The 12,398-nt window shown below is 38.7% G+C and overlaps 1 protein-coding gene across 6 annotated transcripts in view; it reads right to left on the bottom strand.

The window, feature by feature from the left end:
• The window catches only part of KCNIP4 (potassium voltage-gated channel interacting protein 4), a 404,115-nt gene that overhangs the window by 37,099 nt on the left and 354,618 nt on the right, over positions 1-12,398 (bottom strand). For all 6 annotated transcript variants that reach the window (XM_042855423.2, XM_005303438.5, XM_042855424.2 and 3 more), the window contains exon 3: positions 1,965-2,034. In XM_042855423.2, coding sequence (XP_042711357.1) covers positions 1,965-2,034 — 70 coding nt within the window. The remainder of the gene's footprint in view (positions 1-1,964; positions 2,035-12,398) is intronic.

Genomic DNA, 12,398 nt, shown 5'->3' with positions numbered 1-12,398 from the left:
ACAAGTTAACAATATGGTAGCTCTAATGAAGAATACAATCAAGCGTATTAGAACTGGGAACAGTGAGTTTAAGGAAACTGTGTATTATAGCTGAGCCACTATTAACAATGTCCTCCAAGAATCTTGTGGTCTCATTCATACATTTGTACCTCTGTTCAGTGTTAAGTACTTTAAGAAAACAGAAACATCAAGGGACAGATTCTGAATTTATTGACATTAGTGAAAATCATAAATCATTCCATAGGAGTCAATAGAGTTACACTGATGTAAAACTCGTCTAACCAAAAGAAAAAGCAGGCCTTATATGCTGTCTTCTCTCACAATCCCAACAGATCATATACTAAATTTATGGTGATAGCTGTTTACATGTTTGAATATTTTTTAAATTAATGTCATTTATATTCCTCTGGTTCAAGGAGAATTATGAGCAGAGATATGAGAGGTGGAAAGTGGAGTTACAATCATAAAATTCTGATGAACTTTTATAAAAACCTCTGCAAGCATCTTATTCAGAAGGATAAACACATTATTAGCTCTCCATAACACCTCCTATTATTGATGAATGAATTCACTGGATTTGATACCTCTTAATGTGGACAAATATCAGAATGATATTAGTATGTGTGGAACCCCTTTGAGAAATATGTAGAAAAGATGTTTCTCAATTCAGGAAAGCCTACATTCGTGAGAGCTTTGCCATTGACTTCAATGGGCTCAGGATTTCACTTTCTGTTCTTAAAATCATTTGGAACTGAGAATGCACAGTGCTTTGCAGTAACAAGCCCTATATGGCTGTGACATTTGTTTCATGTATTTTACCAACATTATATGAAGCAAGAGTAAAAAAGGGTGAGTGCTGTTATACTGGTCTAGATTGGAGAATGCCTATTGGTGAAAATATGGAAGATAGGAAGTTCATAGATTCTTTCTTCTTTCTTCTGTTGCTTTAACTTGCTAACGCATGGTGGATTACAGTAGGAAAAGTTGCTTTTTACAAACCAGGGTAACTTATAACTGATACTACAGTTTTATACTGATTGGTATAAAAAACTAGACAGATAGATAATCATCAGGCAGTTCTACTCTTCTTAAATGTTTTGTTCTTCCTTTTGAATGTTCCTGGTTGTTGTGGGTTTCAACAGTGGTAACCCACAATGGTTGCTACCCCTTTACCTTCTAGTTTTTTATTTAAAATAAAACTAATTGGGAGTTTTTGTTGCTACTAATTAAGGTTTTACATAAAAATGAAAAGCAACAGCCATTGCCAGTTAGTTCCATGGAAACCTTCCATTCTCCAGTGTTATAGGAAGAGATGAACAGGGACAACTGAATAGAAAAGAAGTGGGGAGGGAACAGTAGAAGGAAAAAAGAGGGGGGGGGGAATAAACACTGAAGGAAAATCAGGTTCAAGAAAAAAACATGAGTCATAAGTGATTGTGTACTTTCATTTCACTGAAATATAGGGTAGATTGAGAAATTACTGAACATCACAGGACACCACTTCACTCAATAAAGAGGATGAAAAAAGACCTGGAGTAGGGAAAGAAATCCCACTGAAGTTAATGGGATTTCACCCACTTTCACTAGATTTGAATTTGGCCCACACATTTAAACTACCTCCTACACAAATTCCTACTGGAGGGGAGAGAGGCAAGGAGTAGCAAAGACATAGCTGTATTAAAGCTTACAAGGAGGTGAGCTGCTGAGAGAATCCTGATTTTCAAAGATACTCAGATTGTGTATTCACAACTATATCCTGACACCTTGTAAATACCTCCTCTTTTTGATTACTGCCATACATGCCTGTGAACACTTCTATCTATTAAGATACTTACAATTCTCTACAGAACTTTATACAACCAGTTTATGAATATGAACAATGGGCTGATAATCCAATTTAGAAATTCACAAGTGCAGTTCACTGTAAATGCTAGCAATGCTAATTATGTCTGCAGAGTACTCACCTCCCTGTGGAAAGAACTGAGAATAAATCTCTTTGAAGGTCTCTTCATTAACAATCCCACTGGGACACTCCTAAGGAAAGTCACAGACAAGACATATGAGTAAACTGTCCATTTACCACAGTGCAAACAAATCAGTTGTTCATGAGATCATACAACCAAGTGATAAAGCTGATATAGGTAAATCTGAGATATTAAAAAATACCAAAAAAACAAAATCTGATTCTTGCATTTTAAAACAAATATTAATAATTTATCACTTTAAAGCCACTTTTTAATGAATTGCTTCTTCTATGCCACACCTAAACTTCAGTATCTTCACAGAGCTGGGTGAGTGACACAAGCAGCACTAAGCTCTGCTGCAGTCCTTCCTCTATGGAGCTGTCAATGTAGCCTTTGGCCATAGGCTACCTCACAGCTGTAGACCGCACTCATGCTGAATGGAAGCCAGCTACACAGCACTGAGGCAGTATTCCCTTCAGACTCCACCTCAAGGGTAAAGGTTGTGGACATTGAACTCAAAAGAACCCAGCACAGAAGAAGAAAACCAAGTCCCGAAGATCCTCCTGTCCCATTATTCCTTGTGTGTGGACCAAGTTAGTTAGAAAGGGAAACCAGATGACTGGAAGGTATGCTGAAGGGCAGGCAGATTAGGAGGAAGGCAAACTAGGCAAGGTGAAAAAGATATCAAGGGAGAAAAGAAAAATAGAATGGTGATTTTATAAAAATGATCTGTGGAGACAGAAGAAATAGCAGAGAGACGGTATTATCTACTGGTTAGTGCAGGCAACTTGGATCTGAGAGATCTGTGTTCAATTCCTCATTTTCCCAATGACTCAGTGACTGACCTTGGCAATTCACTTAACTTCTCAGTGCCTTAGTTTCCCCATCTATAAAATGGGGATAAGAAAACTGACCCACATTGCTAAGATCTTTAAGATCCTTGGATGGAAAGCACTATACAAAGTATTTTTATTAAACAGAAAGGAAAGGAAAGGAAAGGAAAGGAAAGGAAAACTTTGACATTAGTACATTTAATTTTTATTTATTCATGTGTCTACAATTTGGAGTGATGGGAAATTAGGAATTCATGGACCTAGACTCAGGAAAGGGGACATGTGAGGTATTGGAGGATGAGATAAAGGTCAGGAACAATGTGATTTTTCATGTGGGTTCATAAAAATCAAAACAGGAACATTGAATGCATTCATAGTTCTAACAATCTATTCTAGATAGCAAATAGGAGTTCAGCGATAGCAAATAGGAGTCTGTAAGCTGATTTCTCTCACTTTTCTTTAATTTATAGAGACAGACATACAGAGTAAGCCCTTTTCATTCAATGTGCAATCAGCTCTCTTTTTGGTAGGTCACAAGAGCCATAATAAATATTAGCAACTCCAATTACATCAGTCCTTAGGTTAGGCTAGACAGTAGTGTCAGGAATAAAACTGCCATTTCCTGACAGCATACAACTGTACATGTTAACTGTTACAAATAATGCTGTCACAGAGGAGATGATTCAAATGTACCCTGGAAAAACCTGTCTGAATTATATTTTATGTTAGCTCAGTTGTAAGTTAGCAACTACCATGCAGCTTGGTTTTTGTGATATGAGTCAATTACCATAGATAACAAGATTTGTCAATGCTTTCTCTAAAACTGATACTTTGCTTTAACACTTAACGAACTAATGTATTAACACACCAGTTGAAAGAAATACTGTTTGAAAAACAATCCCCTTTCATGGAATTGTATAGCGGTAGAGCCAGTAATGACCACTTGGGTCACCTAACCTGACCCTCTGAATTTTGCTGAGCTCTTCACTACATCATTTCCATTAATGTCCTATTGCTTCTGACCTTGGATATCTGCAGTAATGGCATCTTAAGCACAGCCATTCTACTGGCCAATTGTTCTTGTTAAAACTTTTCCTGGAAGGTCTAGCCTAAATATTCCATTCTTTAGCTTAAGGCCACTTCTCCTTGTTCTAACATTCCCTGAGATCATAGACAGTTCTGTTCTTTCTTTAATACCATTATCTTGAAAATATTTATAGACAAAGAACATGTGGCCCCCAAGGCCTCTCTTTTCTAGACTTATAAATGTATTTCTCTTGTGTTAAGGGGGTGTCTTTGGCCCACCAAGGGATAAAATATTAAGAAGACCCTTGTTTACTGTTACAACATTGAATCGTGTCTGTGTCATATTATCACTGGCTTATTCCCATTGTAACAACCATGAATAAAAATCTTTAAAACCTTTTATTAAACACATAGAAAAGGAAGTTAAAGCATTTGAAAGTTAAAAAGTAAATAAGCCTTTTATCTGAACAATTTCCTATATTCTGTTTCCCTTTAGTTATATTGAGTTTTTTTATAGGAGAAAACCTCTGTTTGATAGTCTTTTCAAATTGAATTAATGATGGTATTAACTGTTCCTTTTAGGAAAAAAAGAAAGTTCATTTAAATGGTCGAGCTGTGGTCATTGAAGTCAAATCCTGTTTCCTTTAAAAGAAAACAAGATAAACTCACACAAAAGGGGAGACAAAAGAATAGTAGAGATAGAAAATACAGCTTCTGTCTCTGACAATCACTCTCATTTGCAACCTTGGGAAATTACAGGTACAGTTCATGGTCTTATCAGACACTCCAAAATCTGGTAAACTTTTACCAGTGTCACGCTATCTAAGGCATAGCTTTCAGCTGGCCTTTCTGGGCACAGGCTCACAGCAGTGTTGTAAAAGGGGGAGTTGTCTTGTCCAACTAACGCAGGCTCTTTTTAGCCAGGAGGCAAAAAGAGAAAGACAGAAAAGAGGCGAAATAAGGAGAGGAAAGAAAATGACACAAGAACAAGGGCATAACAGTAGGCACCTCAGGTTCACATTTTAGATGTTGTTCAGGAGCTAGCCAGAGCTGGCGGAAGTGCTGATGCCATTAAGCTTCCCTCTCTATGGCTTTGTCTGGTTAGGACATCTTTCAGGATCAGGATAATAAAGGCCCAGTGGCGTCGTCATGGATCTTGGGGCCCCTAGAAGTGATAAGGATAATGGGAGCCATGATGATGAACTTGCTCCTTCCAGTCCACCCATCCCACTGGCTCTTTCAGTGGCCCCCAGATAAACAATGTCAAGAAGGGTGGCAACCTCAGCCCAATAAAATTAATGAAGCCAAAATCACGTCAGTGATTTCTACTAGAGACATTACTTCCCACTTCTAGAATCTTTCAACTTCTTGTTAACCTAAAAAATCCAATTAGTTCCAGTCTATTTATCTCCAACTTTTGCTTACTTTTATAAACAATTTTATATGATTGGCTGAGATGGACTTTGTGCCTTGGATAATTTAACATAGGGCTCCTCACAGTGGCTCTCTCCATCTCTCCTCACATGCTTTATCCACTAACCCTTGTATAATTTTGTTTACCTTGTTTTGTTTCAGGAACCTGTTCATGTCCATTTACTTAGAAGCTGTTCAGGTTTAATTTGTTTAGTCTTGTCCCTCTGTGTATGTTTTCATTTTCACTGAAAACTTTAATTTACTATAATCCCAAAATATAATGGAGCAACATGTGTATATGCTTTTAATTCTGATTCTTCAAATTAAAAAAAATTAATTGGTTTCTTAGGGCCCAATCCAACTCCTAATAAAGGCAATGCATGTTTTTCTAATAACCGTAATGGGAGCTGGATAAAATCTTTAATCTGATACTTATAGGATGAGAGTTTAACAATGAACTTTCTTCTAATATCACAGTTCAGGCAAAAACTGCATCTGTCATTCCAGATAAAGGGTTAGTGGTCAGGTTTCCAGCACACACTAGCCCAGAGATACTCACTGAAGCTCAATCTAGGACCTTATAAGCCACATATGGCTCTTAGAGACTCGTAGAGTCCACAGATCTGAATGTGGCTTCACTCAGGTGGAACACACTCTCTATGTTGCACTGATATAGATGGGGAACGCTGATCAAATTCACCAGAGGCACCAGGTTCCCTTCCATCCACCTAAGCAGCTGGAGGGAAAATGTGCAGTTGAAAGTAGTAAAGTGAGGAGGAAAAAATCCCTCCTTCTCAGAAGGCAGCAGAAGTGAGGAACAGGAGGGGAGAGAGGAGGAACAGTCCCTCTCTCTGATCAACCAGATAGGTGTGAGAGGAAAGGAAGAGTGGGAGAGGGTGATAGTGTTGAATGGAGTCTATGAGAGTCACAGATAGACACATGCTGACATTGGTTTGTGCGATTTGTGAGCAAGCATCGTCATGTACTGATGGAGAGCTGCAATCTCATGACTGAAACATTGCAGCACCATATGGACACTGCACGTCAATTATTTTCCAGTTCTCTTTGAATCTGTCGGGCTTTATAATTGCTAAAGGTCACATGTTGCTGCTCTAACCAATGGTGGATCATGAAGGAGATAATCATTAGTCATCTTTCTGTAGAAAATTCTGTAGGTGTTGGTATAAGTTATGAGGAAGAGAAGAGATGAGAATGGGGAGGGGGGGGGAAATAGTGCAAAAATGATGATTAAGCTGCTTTTCAGCCAAGTGAAAGAAATTGATTTACTTAATTAATTCAGAACTATGTGGAAGAGTACCACTAGAACTAATCTCCATAATGTACTGAAAGAGCCCAAACGAAACTTAAATTGAAAGGGCAAACTATTTTTAACAAAAGTTGATATTGCTCTGTGAATTATGCTCCATGGATCTTTGTTCTGATTATCCTTGTAAGAAAGTCCATTCAACACACTATCTGACATTTTACAGCAATGATGGAGGAATGGAACTTCACCATTTGCAAAAGCTGTCCCTTTCACATTGGCTTTCTTATTCATACTTGTCCTGTGTGGGGTATAAATCTAAAACAGTTAAAGTAAAATAAAAGAAACTATGAAAGGATGTGCCAAAAGAAAAAAATAATTATTCCAATATTTTATTACTTCATCAAAATATTTTATGTCGATTAGAAAATGTCTCACTGAATAGTCATCTGAGAATCCAGGATGAGAAGAAAGGAGAAGGTTGTTATAAACGGCATGAGAGGCTATAAAAAAAGAACCAAAAGATAGAAATAAAATCTGTACCTTTTCCAAGAGATTTTTCCACAATTCAAGAGTGAAAACCAGCTTTAGAATATAGTATTTAGGTCCTGATCCTGTTCCCATTGAAATAAATAAGAGCATTACCACTTACTTCAGTGCAAGCAGGACTGGACTCTAAGCAGGTTACCAAAGAATGCTTAACTCTTGTGTCTTAACACAGAGCAAAAAGCCAAGCATGTCTGTCTCTATTTCTTTATTAGGCTTTCTCCCCTCACCCTCTATCCATCCCTGAACTGCAATGCCTCCCTTCTTTTGTATCAACTTAAGTCTGCTCCAATTCCCCCATACCTTATCTGCATTAGTTTTTGGTCACTGCTACTGCATAGTTCCCTCCAGCTCTCTGAAAACCACTCACACAGTATTTGCCCACTACTTCCTTTCCATGCTATCATTCACCTGCAGGCTGAAGAAAATTAAAGAAAAACTTTGTACTTTTAAAAACCTTTCCATTTGAGGACTTCAATGTGCTTTAGAAATTAAGCCCCACAGCACCCCATACAGTAGATATATTGGAACATGGTTTACCAGTGAGGCAACAGAAGTTAGCATCTCACCCTTAGGTGACACAGGAAGTCTGAGACTGCACTGTGAACAGAACACACATTTCCTGGCCTTAACATAAAACTATCCTTCCAGCTGTGTGAGCTGAAAGAAACTGAAAATAAGTGGGTATTGTCACGAAGAATAGTAATGTTGAGTGTACGAGACAGGGCTGATTCTACTGTTTTTGCCGCCCCAAGCAGCACGCCGAATTGCCGCTGTGGACAGCAGGGGCAGTCCGTGTGCCATTAGGGCGGCACACGTGTTTCCGCGGCGGCGGCAATTCGGTGGCAGCTTCTGTCTTCAGCTGGAAGACAGAAGCCACCGAATTGCCCCCGCGGGCAGCTGAACATAGAAGTTGCCACCGCTGTGGAAACGTGCATGCTGCCCTAACAGCACATGGACTGCCCCCGCCGTCCGCGGCGGCAATTCGGCGCACTGCTTGGAGCGGCAAAAACACATGGACTGCCGCCCCTTGCAGATTGCCGCCCCAAGCACCTGCTTGGAATGCTGGTGCCTGGAGCCGGCCCTGGTAGGAGAAAAGGGAAAATCTTTATGATCCTAGGACCACTGCCTTTAACTATATCACTGATTCATCTATAGAGGTAAGGTTTGTAGAACTGGCCCCTTAATTAACTGACTTCAGTTAATTGGGTTCAGTGGGACTACTCAGATGCATAAGTCTTCATAATATCTGGTCCTTACTTTGTTCAATATTTTGAAACAGTTTGTAGGAATGATGCTATATCTAATAAAATAAGATTAGATATAATTTATATTCAAGATAAAATATAATCTCAAATAGTACATTTTGTAAATTGCAATTTAAAAATTATCAAGAATTTGGGTCCTGATCCTGACTGATGCTGCACATCTATCATTCAGCTCCCATTGTAGTCACTTATTAAGATCAGGCACTTAAGAGTTTTCTACAAAGATGTGATACCTTCTGATTGTATAGATACAACCAGATGAAAGCATGTGAGCATGACTTAATTAGAGACAGAATTAGATGAATATTTTTTGCATACCCAAACTTCATTTGTGGACGGATCTGTTTATGTAACACTTTGTCTGTCTTGTCTATTTAGCTTAGAAGCTCTTTGGGGCAAGGTACTATATAACACTTAGCACTGATATTAGTTGGAGTCTCTGGCTGTTACTCTAATAACAACAATACAAAGGATCTTTCATTTAAGAGTGAGGGATTTTTTGTTTGCTTGCTTGAAACTCTAATCTACTCTGGTATGCAATTTCACAAAACTAACAGCTTTTTAAACATCTTTAGTAATGTTAATTGCATATAATTATTCAGAACTAGATTTTATTAGTTTATATTTCTGTCTGATGTGTATTGCTATTACCTGGGGAGCCTGCATTTAGCTGAAACTAACCTTGATGGTGATATATTTTCAATATCAAAGATCCAGTGGTTTACATGAAAAGATAATTAGAGTCAACTTGATTATTATATTGTACACTCTGAGTGGTGATGAAGTGTGAGGTCTGCAATATCCCCAGACAGCATTTTTGCTGTACCTTTAATGGTTTTATTGTACACACATCCTTCTAGGAGCTGGAATTAACATAAAACATTATGTTGTATAACTGTGTGCAAATACCATAATGAAGTCCAAAATGCTGCTTGCATACAAACTTCAGATTTGAGAATAGTGAGCTGGGGTTTAGTTGCAGTACTGTAGGGATATTAAAGAAGGTACTAACAGTGATTCCCCCAAGTGACAGTGACCCCCCCAAAAATTTGTCCCCCACACTGTAAAATCCAACAGTTTCACCAAGTACAAAAATCTCTTGGGTCTTCTGTTAAAACGTGTAAGCTACTGTCTGTAGAAACCATTGATTGTATCTATCCTGTGAAAGATACTTTATTACTATGTAAAACTTACAAACAAGTTAATTGACTTTGTTCTTGAAGTAATTAATACAATGTAAACAAACACTATAAGGTGTTAAGTGACTTTCACTTCATTGTAACAGCAACGGCTCCTAGACCTTCACCCTCTGTGATTAAAGGGCCGGGAGTCTCAAATGAATTAGCACACACCCTGAAAGTGGTGGAGACAGTAAATTAAAATATGGTTATGATATGGAATGTATGTTAATGAATGCTTGATGTACATGAATGGTTAGGGAGGTGCCAGCCTAGAAAGGGAGTATCCATCGGCCGAAGAATGTGTAAAGTGGACCACCAGAACCCCCGGAGGGTAAACTGGGATCCACCCCATCACCTGGAAGGATGAGAAACACAAACTTTGGACAGTTTGGAGCCACCAGGAATGTGCCATCTGCTTGATTGAGTCAGCAACAGCAGAATGAAACAGCTCTATAGACTAACATAGGAATTAATTCCTATAAGAATGGACTCTCAAGACTGAGGATTTTGAGTCTCTGGTTCTGCTGCCAATCTCCAGGAGCATCAGGTGCACCTGACACAGATTCGGCTCCATCCTCATGACCAAGATACCTGGCCAGTAACTTGGCATGAGCAACTTCTAGGCTGGTAACTATAACACCTATACAGAACTTAAATGAATGATTGTGTAAATGAATATGTGTGTGTGTGTGTGTGTGTGTGTGTGTGTGTGTAAGGAATAAGTAGTGATAGGAATAAGTGGTCAAACAACGTTGTTTACTTTTATCTTTTGCTTTATCATTATATTTACAATAAATGTGGCATCTTTGCCTTATCCCTCTTAATAAGATCCTGCTGGTTTTTATTCTATTGGTATAACAGTACAAGTGAAGTTACATTCGCACAGGCTGAAGTGACCAAGATGACTACAGGAATAGCATTATAATTTATCACTGTGAAAGACTGGATTCAAACACTTCGTTCGACTAATTGTATATGGAATATCATTCTATCTCATATTGGCAGGGAAATCTCATTCTAGCATCCATTTAAATGAGAAGACAGGGTAATACCTTTTAAATGTGCTCTATATGAAACATTGATGAAGATGAATCAGAAATGGCATTGCTAAAGGTTGCCTCTTGCTGGAATGCTCTTTTTCTATAACAGTGACATGTGACAATCAAAAATGTGCAAGTGACAATACTCAAACAGTCAATGGGACTATGCAATCCATCCGCCATGTAAAGGCCAGTTTCTGCCCTTGTGCATGCAGGCATACATATAAGTCAACTGGAACCCTGTGGGAGCATACTCAAAGGCAGAATTTGGTCTTTTGTTGTACACTTGGATATCCAACATACTTTAACTTATTCTTAAATAGATCCAATACAAGTCTAATTCTTCAACTCTCCTAAAACTTGGTTCACATGGATAGAATCTGTTTTAGAAACTTGCACTGGATAAGCAATACAGATTTACTGGATGTAAGTACAAATAATGGTGGGGCAGATCCAACCTCTGTTTTCTCCTCAGGGTAATCTTTAAATAATAATGCTGAGAGACAAGACAACAATAATGTGTTCAATAATGAACTTTTTTCAAGACTGTCCGGTTCTAATTTCCATTAGTGTAGCAATTTATTACTGCCATATATACGCTGTAAGGCAATCATGATCTAGCAACCCCATCTTAGGACAAGTAGTTCCAATATGAACTTTTGTACACTAACTACTCGTGATAAGATACTATCTCGCCTAAATAACTCTTTTCTATTCCCTCCTTATCCCTTGGCAGTGTAACTTTAAAACTCCCAATTCTAAATGCAAATGAAAAGCTACAGTAGGGACTGGTCCTGCAAAGTGCTGAGTGCCACTTTTAATATGCTGAATGCCATTACATTCTTGTAGAAGGTATTCAGCGCACCACAGAATCACAGAAATGTAGGGCTGGAAAGGATCTTGAGAGGTCATCTTGTCCAGTCCCCTGCACTGAGGGATCACCAAGTACACCTAGACCAACCCTGACAGGTGTTTATCTAACCTGTTCTTAAAAACCTCCAGTGATGGGAATTCCACAACCTCCTTTGGAAGCCTGTTGCAGTGCTTAACTATACTTATAGTAGGAAATTTTTTCCTTATATCTAACCTAAATTTCTCCTGTTGCAGAGCAAGCTGATTACTTCTTGTCCTACCTTCAGTGGACATGGAGAAGAATTTATAACAGCACCTAATACATTGGAAGACTATAATCAGCCCCCACAATCTTCTTTTCTCAAGACATGCCCTTTTTTAACCTTTTAATATCACATGATAAGGCTCTTAGGGCCAGATTTTTAAAGGTATTTAGGCTCCTCCCATTAACATCAATGGGAGTTAGGTGCCTCAAAAATGTGGCTCTCAGTGTTCAGCAGTAAGGAGTGACAGATTCATCACCAACACAGGCACACAAGTGCTCAGATACTACAGTGATGGGATATTATTTTTTCCCCAACAAATAACTCCATAGAGGTCTGCAGACTACATTCTACAAGTTGAACTCTGGACATTCTCTTGTCTCTGATGACTGGCCCTTTACTCTGGCCTCATCCCACCCCCTTCTTTCTCTCATGGCTCTCCACTGACAGCCTCACTCTCCCTGCCCTACATGATCCTTTCCAGCTTCCTTCCTTCCTTCCCTCCCTCCTCTTCCCCTTTTTCCTTCTGTCCCCTTTCCTCTTTCTCACTTAATGTCTTCCTTCCCATTTCCTCCCTTTTTTCCTACTCCCATGTTGTTCTCACCAGATTATGTAAACATATCACATTACTGCTACGTTTGCTCTCCCTTTCCCCTTCCTTCCTAACATTTGTCACACTTATTGCTGTGTCTTTTCTTCAATTAGGTTGTAAGCTCTTTGGGATAGGGATAATGAATACCAATGTGAT

This window comes from Chrysemys picta, chromosome 5, assembly GCF_011386835.1.
Source record: "Chrysemys picta bellii isolate R12L10 chromosome 5, ASM1138683v2, whole genome shotgun sequence".
Lineage (NCBI taxonomy): Eukaryota > Metazoa > Chordata > Testudines > Emydidae > Chrysemys > Chrysemys picta.
Note: the sequence above shows the minus strand (reverse complement) of the source record. Positions and strands in the feature narration are given on the sequence as shown.